This window comes from Carya illinoinensis, chromosome 3, assembly GCF_018687715.1.
Source record: "Carya illinoinensis cultivar Pawnee chromosome 3, C.illinoinensisPawnee_v1, whole genome shotgun sequence".
Classification (NCBI taxonomy): Eukaryota; Viridiplantae; Streptophyta; class Magnoliopsida; order Fagales; family Juglandaceae; genus Carya; species Carya illinoinensis.
This window is the reverse complement of record NC_056754.1, coordinates 8,862,328-8,881,832: the sequence shown is the minus strand read 5'-3', so window position 1 is coordinate 8,881,832 and position 19,505 is coordinate 8,862,328. Positions and strand designations below refer to the sequence as shown.

The following is a 19,505-nucleotide window of genomic DNA, read 5'->3' as shown; positions in this document are numbered from 1 at the left end:
ACAAAAAGTATTTCTCAAAAAAAAAAAAAAAAGTATGCATTGGCAAAACTAATCTTATACACAATAAAGATGAAAAAGGAAAGAAGGGGCAGCTTTCTTTAGTTTGGCTTGGTCAATTGGTGAAAGATGCAGCAGTGGTTTTATTGGAGTTACAAAATACGGAGTTTGATTTCTTTGACAATTTGATTTGGGATAGAGATGCAAGGGTGGATTTGATGCATGGGACACGGAGCAGCAGCAATGAGACATGACATGTGATTAGTATAATTATGATGCAGCAATGATACCTTTCGTTTGAAGACATTGTTGCGACTGAGAGGTTGGGACTGTGAGGAGATTTTTTAGTATTTATTTTTCTTTTATTATTTTCAAAAAAATTATGATAAATTTGTTTATATTAAATTTATTTTTTGGTATGAACTAAATTTTCTTTATTTTAAAAAAATGATGTAGTCTAATTCCAAACTATGCTTTATTTTTTATATTAATTTGAAGTAATTCTCTTTCATATTTGTCTTATTTATTCTGAATTTATTGCTTATAATTAAATGGTCATTAATTAGATTATTTTAATCTTATGATTTGCTATCGAAAGAGGGAATTATAGGATAGATTTTAGATATTTTGGCATAGGTAAATAAATAGATCGAAAGACTTGTATGAACCTATGTAGTATTAAAATCATTAATTTTATTGCTTTATTATTTTATTAATTTGCATACTCTTGTGTAAAATGATGAATAAGAATAATTTTTAATTGACTATCGAAAGAAGCTTTTGGATGAATTAGAGATTTGCTAACAAATAGAGAGAATTAAATTCAATTAGTTAGATAGTAAAACATAGTGAGAGATTAGGTGAAATCGATTTCCTAAAAATTTTCTTTTCTATTGATTTAATTTTCGAATAATATCTTTATTTTTCTTTGAATATTTTTTTTGAATTAATTTTATTTTAAATTATAATTATAAAAATCTTAGTAACTTTTTTAAATAAAGTCCAGATTAATACAATTTTAATATTTATCAAAAATAAATTTTTAATTCTTGATAATAATATTTTTCTTATTATTTTATTATAAAATTACGATAATGTACTCTTACAATTTTGCATCGATCATGTTGCCCCTTCATCCTCGCGCGTTTGAAGTCGCAGGTCGACCTCTGCTCCAAGGCTGGGGTCTTATGGGGTCTTCTAGGTCCTTCTGATCAAGGGATTACTTTCATACATTTATGAAATACATAATGACGTTTTATAGAATTATCTTCGATAATAAATATGGTTGTATAAATAATCATACGTGTATTATCATATCTTCTAGGTCCTCGATGGTGGCCACCGATTCCCCTTTTTTTTTTTTTTACTTAATTGTTAAGTAAATATTTTTTAATGAATTTATAATTTTTATTTATAATTTTTTTAAATTTTAATATATTTAAAAAAAATTGGAGGAAAAAAAAAAAAAACTCTATTGCCTATTTGGTGGAGGTTTCGGTGGGAGCAACAGCTCCCTATTATAAAAAAGTTCAAAATTAGTCATACTCACTAAAACTCTATATTTTTTTACACTAATCTTAATTTTTATTTTTAATATGTCAGATAAGGCTATGTTGGGTGATCTGATGACTTGAGTTGATTTATGAATAATAATATTTTGTGAATATCATTTAAATGTATTTGAATATATGAAATATGTTGAAATATGTATTTAAATGTACAAAAATTTTATATACAATCATTTTTATGTATTTCTTACACACTCTACTAATGTGATTGGTTACATCACTTTTTTTAATATAAAATAATTGTTTTAACCAATCACATCTGTTAACGTCATGTTTTGCATATCTTTAGGCCAAACTCACAGTAACTTGGATCTTTAATCTTGAGCCAGCAAACACAAAGGAAGCACCGCGAGACGGGAGCCTTGGTGGAGGCCGAGGAGTCTACAATACCAAAGTTAGTATCGTTTTAGTGTTTTGTGTGAGTGAATAGAGAGTTTATAATATTTGAGGATTGCCTTTTATACCTGATCTTTGAAATTAGTTGCCTATGCCCTGTGTCAGATGGATGTGTTTTCTCAGCAGTTCCTTTAATAAGACATGACTTTTGGGATGGAGCAATTAATGCTGCATGGCCCATTATCCCACTTATCCTGTGGGTGCACGCCTTGAGGCTTCTCCTTCCCTATCTGTCATAGGATCAAGGGCTCTCTTACACCCACCTATTTGCTTAGGGCTATATTAGACTAGGCTCAGTAGAGGGATGCCGAAGTGGCATGTTCCCCCCTTCATTCTCGCGCATTTGAAGTCGTAAGTCAACCTCTGCTTTAAGGCTGGGGTCTTCTGATGGGTCGATGAGTTACTTAGCTGATTTGGATCACCTCGTATTTGGGCTTGCATTATGAGTCTCTAGTCCGAAAGAAACATCTCCTTACAATATCAGTGGAATACATAAAAAATATGCAAAAATAAAATAAATTAAAATGAATTTTACATCTAAAAATAGTCTTACTCAGCATGAGTATCTAACGTACTAACTCTTCAACGAGGGGAAAGGAAAGCTGGAAAGACACGTGTGAATAAGGTCATTTCCAACCTTCCGAGCACAGGAAATAATTAGAAAAATTAGAATTTTTTTGCACTAAAGTCATTTTCTTTATTAATCAATTTTATTTCGCGTTTGTATTTTCTCTACCATTTCAAAAGTTTATATATTCTTGCACATCCAAATTATTAAAACTTTAAAATATATTCTCCACCTGGCTGCCACCCAAGTTGCTGGGCTCAAGAGTTGTCTTGTGTTTGTAGAAATAGGTTGAAGACCCGCATTGCCGAGGGCCCAGCCTAAAAACGTATAAAACATGCCGTCAACACAAGTATTATTTGTATTTTCTCAACTATTTCAAAAGTTTATATATTCTTGCATTTCCAAGTTATTGAAACTTTAATAACCCTATTTTGTGTTTAAAACATAATTTTCACATCCTAATTATTAAACTAAAAATCAATCATAATTATTAAACTTGAAGCTGGAGACAAGCATAAAGCGGTTGAAGCTTTTGCCTGCTCGGTTGAAATCACTATACTACTTAATTGAAATTACTAGATCATCTTGAGATTTTTTCGGTTTGGAACGACTCATAACCATAACCATAATGATTGGTAGTGAGGCAGTCCTGAGATAATCTCAAATTCTCTCATTTACCAAACATGATTTGTCGTATTTAGATATTAAGGTAATTTCAAATAATTTATAAATACTATATGAACAGTAATGAGAAAGTCTAAAGTGATATGAGATCCCCCTACTAACCAAACATAGCTATATCGTGTTTAAACTAAAACTTTGAATGAATTATCATATTTAAGTGGTACAATTAATGTAACGGTCCAAAATGCTTTAAAATCAATTTATAATTACAAGATTTTGAAAATATTTTTCAATTTACACACTAGTAACATAGTTTTTTCATTAAAATATGCAATCTCATCAAGACCCATGTGGTATCAAATACTATTTAGTCTAGTGCTAAAACCATTTGTAACACCTTAATGATGATGATGATGATGATGATGATAATAATAATAATAATTCAAGCCATATTTTAACTTTTAATAAGACTTAGTTTGAATATAAAAACGGTTTCATCTCATCTTATCTTATCATTATAATTTTTTTAAATTTTCACACAGATTATAATAAACAATTCAGCTGTTTCAAATCTGAAAAAAAAAAATTATAAAATAATATTTTATTCAATTTTTAATTAAAATCATCTCATTTCACTATTCAAACTACAACTAAGGAAATGATTGATCATTAAAAAACTTGGCTCCACTTTAATAAAAGAAAGTAAATGTGATAATGATTGATGTTTACTTAATATTAATTATCATAACTTCTCCCAAGTAATTTGAACCTTTGTAGACCAGTTATTAATTATAAAGTGGCTCCTCTCATCTTTGCGGTATTAATTGTATTGACTCTCAACTTTCTCCCCAACAATAGTGTTGCCCTTTCTCAAGAAAAAAAAAAAAAAAACAATAGTATTGCCCAGATGACTAATATAAGAGGAGAGTGAATTGAGTTGTATTAAAAAAAATAATAATTATAAATCAAATATATAATATAAAATATAAACAAAATATGAAATAACAATAAATATAAAGAGTAAGGGTAAGAGATAAGCAAACTCAGTATGTTAACGAGGTTCGGCCCTACTGCTTACGACCTCACCTCAAGCTACCCCTTGAGGATTCCCAAATTCACTATTCAACCTCATTCAGGTGGAAATAGAAACCTATTACACATTTGAACAACACCGCTACAAAAGATCCGTATAGAACACCCTCTACACTTGCAATCACCTTACACGTGGTGATTCAACTATTTCCCGTGTATAATACTTTCTACACGCACAAGGGTTATACACACATTTTTTCTGATACAAGAGCTGATAGTGGGTAAATTATCAGAAAACACTCATCAATGAGTGAAATAAGAATAATACAGCGCAAACTATATCTCTCAAAATGAACAAAGATGAAGACTCAATGCTTAGAAAAGAGAGAATGAAAGTTTTGAATGAATGTTGTATGCTCTTGGTGTTGTGAATGTGAAACTCTCAAATGATCTATTTATAGGCATATGAGACTTCATATTCAAATTTAAAAAGATTCGCATGTCAAAGATAACATCATTCATTTTTTCAAAAAAATCAAACCTAATCTTTTACTTTTGACATATGACAAAAGGAGCACACTTTTCTTTTCAAAAAATTCAAATCTAATTTTTTACTTTTTTCGAAATGATTTTTCCGGTTTTATAGATTAACTATATTAGTAATATTATGAAGTTTACGTATATTAAATTATTAGTCTATTTATATTATATTTAATAAATAATAGTATTGAATTTAATTATAGTCTACATAAATTCTAGACTTTATATGAGTATATATGATGAATTGTGTAAAAATGTATTTCAAAGGGTTGAGATTTACAATAATATTATTTATTTAATATCATTTAAGGATATTTATAGGAATTATAATAAATATTATAAAAGGTTATAATAAATATTATAAAAGGATAGTGCTACTATGCTCCTTCAATTTACCACTTGTTGTATCCTTTAATGCAAATTAGACTTTTCTTTTTATTTACTTTGTATTTCAAATGTTTTTTAAATATGTTTAAATATTTTTTAAAAAATAAAAAATTACTAATATATTAATCATCACTTCCTTAATTAATAAATATTTTTTTAAAAAAAATTAAATATATAAACGGTCAAAAAAAGTGAACAAAATAAAGGAGCATACTAACATTATTTATTTCGTATGGTATAAGAAAAATACTAATTAACCATCACAAATATATTGTTTGGGTATTATGTTTTGTTTAATATTTAAATTTGTTGTTAATAATTAATTTGTGTGTGTGTTTGTTTTTCTTTTTAATATTTAAATAATATTTATATTTATATTTTTTTGAAAAATGAAAAAGAATAGCAGCGGTAAGTAGCAGGAACCCTGGGATAAAAGTCTTGAAACCGTCGAAGTGGCGGTAATTGAGTTTCCAGTTCAAGTTCTCCGATCGAGTAACCTGTCGCTTCCATTTTCCTCAATTAACTGAATCAAACCGCAAGCTCAAAGAAAAAGAAAAAGAAAAAGAAAAAGAAAAAGAAAACGCTGCATCAAACCACAAATAACGACATGACGGAGGACGGTGGTTCTAAGATCTCTTCCGAGGACGCCTCACAAACCAGGCAAAGGTTTGTGCGCTTGCGGACCAATCCCACGAATGTCCTTAATTTTACGGATTTTTTGTTATTTCATTTCTTGTCCTTTCTTCTCTTTGGGTTCAAAATTAATCAATTCTAGCGTTATTGAGCTCTTCCCACTTCGTTTTGGTCCCCGCACCCCTTTCCCGTGTAAAAGATTCGAGTTATTGTTTCATAAATAGGCTTTGTTTGTCTTCGATTTTGGATAGGTGACTTTCTAGGGTTTTCTTGGGGGCGGCTGAATTTAATCTAATTTCTCAACGAGGGCATTGGAGGAAAGTGAGGGTTTTGGGGGGTTTTCGTTGTCGTCAGATTTCAGTGAAATATTATTGTCAAGCGTTGCCCGGGAGGAAGAACATATCCTTAAAAATAGTGCTTTTTTTTTTTTTTTCTTTTTCTTTTCACATTGAATTTTGCATGAGATGCAAAGGTAAGTTTTTGAATAGAACGTTAAAAATTCACATGATTACTGGCAATTATGTTGCTTTGCATGATACTCTTCAAATTGTTTTGGGATTGAAAACTCGGATGAGGAAAGATGCATATGAACTCTTTCGCCTTACAGTGTCTTAAGCATGAAGGTGTATGTACAAATTCACTTTTATTTTTATTTTTTTTGCAAGTAAAATGACATTTTATTGATAGAAGTAAACAGGCATAGTTCAAGTACACAGGAGGTATACAAACAGCATACACCTAGTTACAAAATAAGGAGATAGAATGTGATACAAGACAATCATTGAAGCAAGCTCTATTAAGTACATGAGGGAGGCCTAAAGAAATAAAGTATGGAAGAAGAAACTTCTTAGCTCATCCTGAGAATGCTCATTATCTTCAGAGCTTTGACCATTCCTTTCAATCCATAAACACCACATGATACATGGAGGAATCGAATCATCCTCCATACATCCACAATATGTGAATTGGCCTTACATCTTTGCCAACATGCAAACAAATCGACCCCCCTCTTGGGCATTACCCAAGCGATGCTTGTTCTATTAAAGATCTCTACCCATAATGTCCTTGCCATCTCACAATGAAGTAAATGATGATCCACCGATGCCCCACCTTCTTACAAATATAACACCAATCCAGTACAAATTCACGTATTTTACTTTAGTGATGCTACCGTTATTGACCTTGTGGCTCTGTCACTAACCAGTTTAGATAAGGGATGCAACACCATAACTTCTAACGTTTGTTACAGAAAGAAGAGAAAGTGGGATCAACCTGCAGAGTCCTTGGCTTCAGTTGGTTTAGCAGCACCTGGAGTCCTCCCGCTGGGCAACATGGGACCCCTCGGAGTGATTGCGCTTCCTGATGTGGCTCCAATCTCAGCTTCACTTTTAACGAATTCGCTTCCTGCTAGCTATGCAACAGTACCCCAGGTGCTTCAGGCATCTTCAATACAACACACTGCCACCATTGCTTTAAAAGTAAGCCTAGCGAGATGCACTAGCATACATGACTTCACTATACCTATGTTGTTTGAACTTTGATGCATTATTTGTTATGATTTTTACTTTTTAATTGGAATTATATTATTGATAAGTAAAATTAGAATTATATTTTAGCTTAATAAATACTGAATGTGGGAAAATATATCTTTATCTGAAATATGTGGGGCGTTGAAAACCATATATATATGCTCTAATTGAAGGAAGTATAGCAAATGCATGTTTTTGGTCTGGCAAGGAATAATATTTAAATTAAAACGAAATTTGGATTGATTAGTTTTGCTAATATCAGGATATATCATGCTATTATAATTTAATTCAAGTGGCTCTGGTTTACAAACAGAAGGAATATGTACAATGCACATAAATGACAGCAAGATGTGCGGTCAAACTTGGAGACTATACAACTTCTATTATGTTCCCCTTTTCTCTGTTTTTTTCCTATTCATTTTTTAGTTTATACTTTACATTATATAACTTCTCATTTTGTGTTTTCCTATTCATTTGTTTAAATATATATTTTTGGTGTCCTGACTAATAACTTACTGCCCAAATTTAAGATTTATTTGCGTCCACCGTCACCCTGCTGCAACAAGGTGTTTACTTTTGTTGTGGAACATTTTTCTTTTAATTTCATTGGTTACATATAAGCGTGTATAAATATTTTAATGGAGCTTTCAGAAGATTGCTGTACATCCACTACTTCCTGAAAAAAGAATGCAATATAACAGCATTAGAGACATAAACTTGATGCATTGGCTATATAAAATACACATTCATATTCCATTTACTGATACTGATTTGTCATTTTTATCAGTAAAATTTTGATTACTTATAAAATGAATAGTATTATTTTTATTTATTAAAGTTATCCCTCATGTGTCTACTGTTTATCTGGAATTGTCATCCGTTTCTCATTTTTCCCTTGGTCTGTATGAATAAATTTAGCCAAAGATCCAAGATGAGTTAATAGCACGAGAAATTGTCATAAACGATGCCGAGTCGTCTGTTCGTTACAAGCTCACAAAACGCCAGACACAGGAGGAGGTGAGTGGTTTGCTTGGTTGAAAAATTGGTTTATTATAATTTAAATTGAGTGGAATGCTCCCTTTTCCATTTTTTTATTCAATGAGATTGATCAACATAATTTACTTGCAGATCCAAAAGTTCACTGGTGCTGTAGTTATCACTAGGTATGCGGGCCTTTAAAAGGAGTTATGTGTTTTTCCTTTCATAGATATATTGCATAATCTGATTTTCTGTTTCAGGGGAAAGTATCAACCGCCAAATGCACCACCGGATGGGGAGAAGCCGCTGTATCTTCACATATCTGCTGGGGTTCATGTAAGGATGATTTAGTGCTTTACAAATTGGTAAAATAGTTTGAAATCTGTTTAGTTGTAATGCATTTTTTGTCTGTTTAAACATGATTGACATGATGTGCATAATTAGTGAAATGAAGTGTGAACCCTTTGTGGCTTGGTACAGAAGCATGTTTAGTTTTGAACTTTGAAAGAAGAAAATTAATCTGCAATTTTAATCTGTTGGTGGAAGAATCATATTGCATAATATCTTGAAACTAGAAAAAATAGAATAATGTGGGTCACATGGGCTATGTCCTCCAGGGTTAATTAACTGCTCCTTTGTATAAACCTATTTTTAAGACATGGAGAAATATCCCTCTTAATATTTAACACTGCTAGGCAATCTATACATGCCTTTGGTTACATTGTAACAGTGGATTGCCTCTACAGTTAAAAGATACAGCTGAACGGATACTAGCAGTTGATCGTGCAGCTGCCATGGTTGAAGAAATGCTGAGACAAGGTCATATTTTACAGCCAGCTCCTTCCACATTTCATCTGGCTATGAACATTGGAGTGAAGGTAGGCATGCATTGTGATGCTAGCTTTTGTCTGTGTTGGCTTAATTGGGCATTAACACTACATTTGAATTCTCTATTATTGGGTTATCAGGCACTGAGCGCATGTGTGTTTCTGGGATTTGAGCCAGACCCATCCTTGAACATTGCTGCTCGTATACATGGACCAAATGTATGCTTTTTTTTTTTCCTTTCCTTCTCTCCTCTTTTTGCATTTGTTTTTTTTCTGATAGGTTAACTATGGCAGAATGTTCTCATGGTTAGTTTGTTTCTCTTTTGTTTTCTCTGTGTATAGAGCTAGTTCCATTTTCTTTGGTTTGCTTGTTTCTTTGTTTTTACGTATGTATATAGGGAGTTACATTTTTGGTAAAAATATATAGATCACTGGTTTTGAGGTTTGGTTTTTTACTGTACGATAATCTGGGTTGTTCATGGCTTTTACGAATATTTTGTTATCTGTTACCAATTATTCTATTCATGCTACATGTAAATATTAATTTTGCATTCGTAATATATGCCTCCATTTTCTGGTAAAGTTGTGCTGTTATGTTTTTCCTTATTTATCTTGAAGTTTACATGACACATTGATGAAGATGAGGGATTCTAATGTTTGAAGCTTTCTCTGACATCTCCATGCAATTGGGAGAGATTGTTTTTTTGTTGGTGGTGGTTCGGTTTTGTGCATGCAGGACCAGTATATAAATCACATTATGAATGAAACAGGGGCAACTGTCTTGCTACGAGGTTGTGGTTCAGGGGACCCTGAAGGCACACAGGGAGAAGGTACAATCTGGCTGTCTGCAATACGATCCGTTTAGGAGGCCTTTTGATGTCTAAACTCTTCCATAATGCTTGCAGAAGGGCAGCAACCACTGCATTTATTCTTGTCAAGCAATAATTCAAAAAGTCTTGAAGATGCAAAGTATTTGGCTGAAAACTTGTTGGATACAATCAGTGCAGAGTGTGGCACGTCTAGGTAATTTCCTTTTAAATCATGCTGGGTGTAAATTGTTCGGTGTGTTACTCCATCCAAACTATTACTGAAAGGGCCTTTTATATTACATTGTAGTTTAAACTCTCTCTCTCTCTCTCTCTCTCTCTCTCTCTCTCTCTCTCTCTCTCTCTCTCTCTCTCTCTCTCTCTCTCTCTCTCTCGTATGGTACCTAAAAGAGTTCAGATGAATATTTGGTTTGATGAAACAATTGTGGATCTTGGTAAATGACATTTTGTTTTGCACTCTAGCTTGTTCTTTCTAGTGGAAAATAACCTGTGGTTCCAACTCTTTAGGGTTTCATCATGTAAGGTTTATAGTGCTGTTCCACCCCCACAGCAGGTTTACAGTGCTGTTCCTCCTCCGCAGCAGTTATTGGCTGGAGTTCAGAGTGCTGGGAATGAATTAGCAGTCAATACAAGTTCTGCTGCTGGTTTGACGTCTACAACTATGGGTTCTACACCAGCTTCCCTTGTTTCCCCACTTGGAGTCCCTGGGCTCCCTCTTGTCTTTTCTCAAGGGACAGTATCACAATCTGGTGGGTATTTACACACTGGGCAGTCTCAAGGAAATGTGGTTGGGTATTCCAAGCCTTTAGTATCTGGCGGAACGAGCTATAGCGGATATGGTGGGATATATCCTCAAGCCACACCCTTGCAACAAGTTGCCCTGGCACTTAGGCAGCTACCTACTCCTGTCACTTCTGGAATGGCAACACCAGTACCAAGCAAAGAGAAGTCAAGTGCAAGCTCCAATCCTGAGAAGGAGAAACGGCCTCCACAGAGGCGAAAGTTTCAGGAACTACCAGCTGGCTCAATGTCTACTGCAAAATCCCATCAGGTATCAGTGGAATCCCCCTACTAGGTTTCCTCAAGACATGTGAGGCATAATTTTTTTTGTAGTATAGATTTATTTGTTAAACATTGCTGTGATTTTAAAGAGCGTAACATACTGAGCAGATAAGGCAATAACCATATTGTATTCTATAATCTTACCTTTCCAGATTGTACTCTCTCTCTCTCTCTCTCTCTCTCTCTCTCTCTTGTGTGCATGCGTGCGTAAGGGAGGATTACATTTGCTGCCTCTGGAATACAATCATGTAGATTTAAGATATTTTCTGTTTCTTTCATTAAAGTCTAGTACCAGAATAGTGGAGATTTGTGATTCAAATATGTAATTATTGATTCTGATATGACTTGTAAAAAAAAAATAAATAAATAAATTATTGATTCTGATATAATGTTGGAGGATATCTGAAAGTATACCAGTATTAGATTTGGGAACATCGTGTTCAATTTCGAGATTCTTTCTTGTGTTTTTAACTCTTTGCTTGAACGGAATATCTCATAACTGCAACAGTGTGCTCGAGAAACTCATTTCTGGTCCATATATTATTGTCCCAATTTGGGTTGGTGTTTATTGCAGGCCTACACTACCTATGGATACCATAACAGGCCTATAGCATCCTTCGTGACTCGGAAAAATGCTAGCCACATTTGTGCTATAACCCTGAAAAGACTAATACATTTGAAACTATCCTACAATCACTTTTAAAGTCCAGTTTTCCTTAACAAGTAGTTAATGTGTGATTTAGCACATATGACTATCTTTATTACTTTTACCACACTCTATGTGAGTTATTCATTTTCTCAATATGGGATTGGTATGTTACTATCTGCTACCATATGTAATTACCCTGGGAAAGTGCTAGCCACATCTGCGCTATACCACAAAGATTAGTCAATTTGAAGCTTTTCTCAAATCACTTATGAAGCCTAGTTTTACCACTCTATTTGAGTTGTTCTTTTTTGCAATATGGGACTGGGATTGATTTTGGTTGAGCGAAGGATGATAAGTTTGTCAGTAGCTTGCTGCTTTTGCCAGTAAGCCAACTATGGTCTTAATGGGGGACATAGTGGCAAGTCTGATTTTAGGTTATTGTTAGGACCTTTCTGTATTATATCTCCACTCCTTATCAAGTCTTTACTTTGTAGCTTTGTTTTGGTGATCCATTTTAACAAATGGTTGCAATGATATATGTGTTTACTATGTAGTTAGGTTTTCTTGAACATTAACATCATTCTCTACTTCAAATGGTTCTTATGCTGACTTTCAGTGCTTATTATTCCAGGTATTTTATCTGATCTTCTTTGAAGCTAACACGTCGATCCTGGACCTCTCTATCTGGTCGTTGGTTTGTATGTTTCACAGGGTTTTCAGTTGTAGAGATGTGATGGCTGGGGCGATTATGGCTTCAGAGCTTTTTATTAGGGTTCAATTATAGTGGATTGGTTTTATCTTGTATGTTTGACCTGTATTGTTTCAAAATACCAATTTTTAACTTAGGGGTTGTTTGGATGTTGAGGTGGTTTCATCCCATCCCATCTCATCTCATCTCATCTCTACCCATCTCATCACATCTCAACATCTAAACACCACTCAAACTTTCAAACAAAACACAACAAACAATTAAAATTTTTCAAACTCCAAAACAAAAATAATATTCTAATAATATTTTTATTCAACACTTTCTCTCTCCTTTCCCAAAACTCTATAAAACATCATAACTCAAACAATTTCACTACTATTCACAGATTTCTCATCTCATCTTGTTTCCTAAGCATCCTCTTATTGTACCATAAATCCAATGCTGGCTTCCTTAACGGGTGGCCACCACCAATATGGGCAGCGAACCTACCACTTCAGAGGAGGTTCTGCCACAACCAAAGTGAGCTTTGATTTTAATGTCCTTGGAATTTATTACTTGCAGAATAGATTATTTCTATTCAAGAACCATTTTCATGCTGTTTGATCAACTACTTATAGGACCTTAATTTTATCACTGCATTTTGACTTGACTTGGGGTCAAACTGATATGGCTGCTTTATGCAGCGATAAAATGAAAGCTATCATCAAAGCTAACATCTGTGTTGGTGGCTCAAGCTTACCCAACAGGGATTTGATACTCAATGCATGTTAAGTCACAGTTATACATGTCACTAATAGTGTTTTATATGGTGCCTTATCTTCTGGTACTGGGCTTCTATTTCAACCCCAGTCACGTGTACTTTTCTCCCAATTGCATCCTACCACCTTCTTTTGTGTTATAGTTCTGAATTTTTAGTCTGACTTGGAGTTTTCTGCTATTTATTTGACATCATATACAATATAAATTTTGTTGTTGAAAAATTAGGGTTGGATTGTCCTTTTCTTACTCATTGCAGGGTTCAGAATTTTTAAAGCCTGCTGAGCCATCAGCCAATTTCGGTGTGAGAGATGTATCAACTATGCCAGCCCCGAAGAAGTTGGTCCAGCCATCATTCAGTGGAATGCCATCTCCCGGGCCAAGAATTATGCCCCCACCACTACCACCACCTCTGCCAAAGTTTACTTTGTCGACGCATGCTATTAAAGGGGATGACAAGAATAATATTCTGAATAAAACAAAGTCAGATTCTGTTCCTGGTAAGAATAGAAACTTAACCTGCTTTGTTTTTACTGCTTCTGTTTAGTAGCCTCATGTTTACTACAAGACGGAATTGCTGTTTATTAGAGGCAGGAGCATTTTGCTTCTATGCTTCTGTTGGCCAATCCCACATTAAATTAATTTTAAAATGCGCCTGATACCATTAGTTATTTCAGATACTCTGTTCAAGCTGATGGAATATGGAGAGGGGGATGACGACCCCGAGGAAAACCATGAAGAGCCGCCTAGTGGCAGCTCCAGTGCAGTAGCTCGAAAGCCCTTCTGGGCTTTATAAATTATAGGCCATGTTGATTGATCGATTGTTGGCAATGAGAAGGACTCGGTCTGAGTGTATGTTAAGTTCTTGGTGAGTAAGATGTAGCCTTCCCAGCGTGGTCAGATTGTCTGAAGTATTGGTGCAAGGATGTTGGGATGTGAGACTGCTTGTTGAGTAGCAATTTGGATTTTTAGATCTCTTGCTTATGGATGTCTTGGTGGCTTGGAAGGCCACGAGAAGATCTCTGGTGCATTCTTGTTACAATGTGAGTATAGGTGTGTTCATTAATATGCTTTGTGCAAATAGGAATATCTTTTAATCAATTGGTAATGTCATTTGCTGTAGTCTGTGTTGGAAGGCCTCAAACAAAGTTTTTTCCCGTCCTCCCTCTCCTCCTCTTTCCCCCTATTTCATGCAATTTTGATGCCAAATACTATGTATCGACTGACAACGAGGGAGCATTAATGAAATGTAACAATCTCAATGTAATAGGGACTATAATTAGGGTTTGTACTCACTTTGAGGGTGAGAATCCTCTAGAAACTTTTGAGAGAATGATAGACGGGGATAAAGGAAACCTCAAGAGGTATAATTTTGTATTGATATTTAAGATGCCTCTCCATTACACGTTTTCAAATGCTTATAGCACTACTACCACTAACAGCTTGACAGAGCCTTTAACCAAGCAAAATAGCGTTTGGATAACAAACATAAAGAGCAAGATGGTAAATGACAGTAAAAGGTAAAATAGTAAATGACAACAATAATATGCCTTTGAAGGCCTAAGGTAAACGAACTGGGCTCAAGCCCATTTGCATAACACCCATGTGACTTGGTCCAAGCCTCTCGTGCCCTTGGCCCACGATTAGCCCAGCCTCTTAATACTTTGATGGCTCGATGCGTGTGACAAAACTTTCATCCTTAGAACACCTTGCTTACAAGGGGGCAGGTTTTCTTTAAGTCATGGGAGGGCTCAGACAATGCGTCCTTTTGATGTTGCCCTTGCCAACGGATCAATAGATTGACCACAGCCAGGTAATTTTCCTCAGCCTCCTGGCCAAGACCTCTTCTGGTTCGGGTTTAATCATGCCTTCAATGTCAATTGGAGGTAAGGTTTGGAGTGCCATCGTCTGCTGCCCTAACTTTCGCTTAAGCTGAGATACGTGGAACATCGGGTGAATAGAAGATGATGGTGGGAAATCCAACCTATAAGCCACCTCACCGACCTTCTGTAGCACCTGGTAGGGCCCATAAAATTTGGGTGAAAGCTTCAAGCTTTGCCAATGAACCACGGATATTTATCGGTAGAGTTGAAGTTGAAGGTAGACATACTCTCCTACTCTCCTACTTCGAAAGTTGCTCTTTCTTTTTAAATCTGCATACTTTTTCATCATGCTTTATGCTTTGTGTAAATTGTGCTTGAGTAATTGTAGAATCTTTTCCCTGGATCTCGGATCTTCATCCACAGCCTTTAGCTTCTTATTCTAGGGGTGTACTAGATAAGTTTTGGTGGGGGATAGCCATACAGGGCCTCGAATGGGGTGATGTGGGTATAGGAATGGTGGCTAGTGTTATACCACCATTCTGTTAGGGGAACCTAGTGTGCCCATGTCTTAGATTGGTCACCCACAAAACATCTGCGATAGTTTTCTAGGCACTTATTTAGGTCTCTATCTAACCGTCAGTCTGGGGGGGTGGTAGGAGATGCTGAAGGCCAGTTGGATCTCTTGGATCTTGAATAATTCTTGCTAGAACATGCTTTTAAAAATACTTCCCTTATCAGAAACAATGGATTGGGGCATCCCCTGTAGTCTTAGGACATGTTTAACAAACAATTCAACCATTGTCTTAGCTGAAAAATGATGTTTTAGAGGAATAAAGTGGGAATACTTGGTGAGCCTATCCACCACAACCTATACACTGTTGAAACCCTGTGAACTTGGTAAGCCTTCCACAAAATCCATAGTTATGTGGATCCATGGTTGTGAGGGAATGAGAAGGGGTTGTAAAAGTCCACTGGGCTTGGACTAGTCAGCCTTTACCTCTTGACAAACTTCACATTCTCTTATAAACTGTTTAAGGTCAGATCTTAGCCCAGGCCAATAAAACTCTCTGTTCACTCGCTGTAAAGTTTTTTCATAGCCTGAATGCCCTCCTAAAGGCCCACTATGGAGTGTTTGCAATACCTTCAATCTAGAATCCTCTTGATTAGCCACACATAATCTCTGCCTATTATAAAGTAGGCCTTCCTTTATCGAAAACTTCATAGGCAGTTTCTCCTTTTGGGCCAAACTGAGTAGGTTTTCGTTGTAGGGGTTCTGAGTGTATCCTCTTTTTATCTCTTCCCACCATTCTACAGTAGGTATTGTCATGGCTGAAATGCTAAATTCTAGCTCTTATATGCAGCCCTCCTTCCTTCTTGATAAAGCATCAGCCACTTGGTTTTTAGTCCATTTTTTGTACTCCACTCTTATATCATACCCCAAAAGTTTTGAGACCCATTTCTGCTGCATGGGGGTTCCCACCTTTTGTTCTAAGAGGAACTTGAGGCTTTGGTGATCTGTCTTAATAGTAAAACCTGCACCAGTAAACAGGACCTCCACTTCTGTATAGCAGCCACCAATGCATTCAATTCTTTCTCATAGGTTGACCAAGCTAATATTCTACCCTTTAGGGCCTGACTGAAATAAGCAACGGGCCTATTCCTCTTCATTATAGCCCCAATAGTCTTTCCTGACGCATCACACTCAATGAAAAAGGGTAGTGTGAAATCTGGTAAGGTTAGGACATGTGGTTTAGTCACTACTGCTTTTAGCTAAATAAATGCATTTTTAGCTTATGTTGTCCAGCAAAACTGGTTCCATTTTAATAAGTTGATTAAGGGACTAGCAGTGCCACCATTGCCAAGGAAACCTTTTAAGGCCTTAAGGGTAGTAGGAAAATGCCATTCTTCCATGGCCCTAATTTTTTCAAGGTCTACCTCTACCCCATATGCCGAAATTAGATGTCCCATATAAGCCACTTCAGCACAAGCAAAGCTGCATTTAAAGGGTTTAGCCAACAAGCTATGCCCCTTGAGAGTCTCCAAGGTTAGTTTTAAATGCTAGACATGATCTTCAGCTGTCTTGTTATAGACTAAGATATCATCAAAGAACACTAGAATAAATTTCCTTAAGTATGGCCTGAATATGTTATTCATAAAGTTTTGAAATGTAGAGGATGCGTTAGTTAGCCTAAAAGATATAACTAAAAATTCGTAATGGCCTTCGTGTGTTCTAAAGGCCGTCTTAGGGATATTTTCTTCACTTACCTTGATCTGGTGATAATTAGAGTGTAAATCCAGTTTTGAGAATACCTCATTCGGCAACTCTTCTATTATTGGTATGGGGAATTTGACCTTGATAGTGGCCTTATTGAGTGCCCTATAATAGACACACATCCTCCAGGACCCATCGGCTTTCTTGACTAGTAAAATAGAGGATGAATAAGGACTTTGGGAGGGTTGAATCACCCCATTTTTAAGCAACTCTTGAATAATCTTCTCTATTTCTTCTTTTTGGAAATAGGGGTTCCTATAGGGTCTTACTGACACAGGTTGGGTATTTGGCAGTAGAGGTATGGAGTGGTCATAGACCCTTCTTGTTGGTAATCCTTGTGGTTTCCAAAACACATCAGCAAATTGGTTCACAAGTTCCTGTATGGGCCCAGGAAGTTGTCTTTTCTCCTCAAGCTTCCTTTCCTCAATTAATTGCAACCATATGCCATTCTTTACCGGTTTATTATACTTGTTTAACCCCCATCTCAATTTTGGTTTGTGGGCTCAAGCCCTTCAGTTTCACAGATTGTTTCCCTTACTGAAACTGCATAGTGAGGTCCCCAAAATCTCATAGGATTAGCCTCAACTCCCTCAACCAATGCACCCCAAGCACCATATCACACCCAACTAACACTAGAACATGTGCTTCAGTTTGGAAATTGATTCCCTGCACCTTAAATCTTAGTTCAGAACACTTCCCCTCACTAGATAGCAAATCTCCATTAGCTACCTTGACATTCACTTTTTCATTCAATAGTACGGAAATACTCCACTTCTTGACTACTGAATGATTTAAGAAGTTGTGAGTACTCCTTGAGTCAATAAGTATCACCACTTCTTGCTCCCACACTCTGCCCCTCACCCTTATAGTCTTAGGGTTTTAGGACCTCACTAAAGCATGCAAGAATGTTTTTGGTTGAACATTTGGCTTGACAGAGCCTTAAACCTAAATTTGTAGTCCTCTACAAAATTCAGTTGTTTCAACCGTGTCAAGGACTCTATTGGGTTATCATAAGAACTAGGGCCAAACTTAGTCAAAAGTACTTGGGTGAATCATTCCCAATGGTCTAAGTTTCCAGACTCTTTTAAGTCCTGGAACCAAACAAGGGCTTGACCCTCCAAATAAAATAATCTTTGTTGGGATAATGTGTTGTAAAAGTGAAAAAAATGGTTGGCCTTATAAAGCCATCATGTGGGGTATTCCCCATGGAAAGTTAGAAAATCAATTTGTATTGACCTTGGTATCATTTATCCCCCAGATTCATTAGATTCTTCATGGTGGTGCTGATGGTGGTTGGAAGACTCTCCCTAGCGGGAATTCTGATTTAATTTCTACAACTTCATAGTCATCACAGCCAGCTGCTATACTACAACATTTGATTGGTGTTTCAAGGCCAATATTTCTGCTTCTATGGATTTAAACTAGGAATCTGTGGATCGAGTGAAATTTGCCAAGCCATTTTGTAATTGACTCAACTTTATACTGTCTGCCATTGTAATTAACACAGTGAGATTGAAATCTCTGATACCAACTTATAACACTCTCAATGTAATAGGAACTGTAATTAGGATTTCTACTCACTTAGAGTTAGAGGGTGAGAATCTTCCAGAAACTTTTGAGAGAAAGATAAACGGAAATAAAGGAAACCTCAAGAGGTATAATTCTATATTGATATTTAAGATGCCGCTCCATTACGCGTTTTCAAATACTTATAGCACTACTACCACTAACGGCTTGACAGAGCCTTTAACCAATCAAGATAGCGTCTGGTTAACAAACATAAAGGGTAAGATAGTAAAAGACAATAAAGGACAAAATAGTAAATGACAACAATAATATGCCTTTGAAGGCCTGAGATAGATGAATTGGGCTCAAGCCCATTTACATAACACCCATGTGACTTGGTCCAAGCCTCTCGTGCCCCTGGCCCATGATCAGCCCATCCTCTTAATCCTCTGATGGTCTGATGTGTGTGACATGAACCCATTGCAATTTATTTGCAAAATTGGTTTCGAAGAACATCATGCTCTTAAATGAAAAATACTAATGTATTAGTCTATCGGAGACATTATTTTTCCTTCAGTAACTTAGATTTAATAATTAAAATTGTTAAAAGTTTTATTCAACCACATAATTGGTGTGAATAATGTGGCTAAACACTCAATTAAGAAAACTGAAAATCTTTTTACGTTAGACACAGAATTGAAAGGTCTTATTTTATTAGATGGAAAATTGAAGGGGTTTTCACTTTTCAGACTTCAAAATCGTTTTTAAGTAAAAATGTGATGGCATGGTTCGATATGATCTGAATCTTTTTTTTTTTATTTT

General features: G+C 35.5%; 1 protein-coding gene across 2 annotated transcripts; it reads left to right on the top strand.

The window, feature by feature from the left end:
- The first annotated feature begins 5,510 nt into the window (after nt 1-5,510).
- On the top strand, nt 5,511-14,470 carry LOC122303072 (protein RIK-like). Of its 2 annotated transcripts, XM_043114610.1 has the most exons (12): nt 5,513-5,778; nt 6,995-7,223; nt 8,193-8,291; nt 8,403-8,437; nt 8,513-8,588; nt 8,999-9,130; nt 9,221-9,298; nt 9,816-9,909; nt 9,985-10,102; nt 10,414-10,957; nt 13,342-13,582; nt 13,760-14,470. In XM_043114610.1, exons 1-12 carry the CDS (start codon nt 5,720-5,722, stop codon nt 13,876-13,878), a joined length of 1,824 nt encoding a protein of 607 aa, XP_042970544.1. In that variant the 5' UTR covers nt 5,513-5,719; the 3' UTR covers nt 13,879-14,470. The 2 variants fall into 2 exon arrangements, with proteins under 2 accessions (XP_042970545.1, XP_042970544.1); XM_043114611.1 differs by lacking the exons at nt 13,342-13,582; nt 13,760-14,470 and adding an exon at nt 12,249-12,537 and having other exon boundaries at nt 5,511-5,778.
- Nucleotides 14,471-19,505: the final 5,035 nt, after the last annotated feature.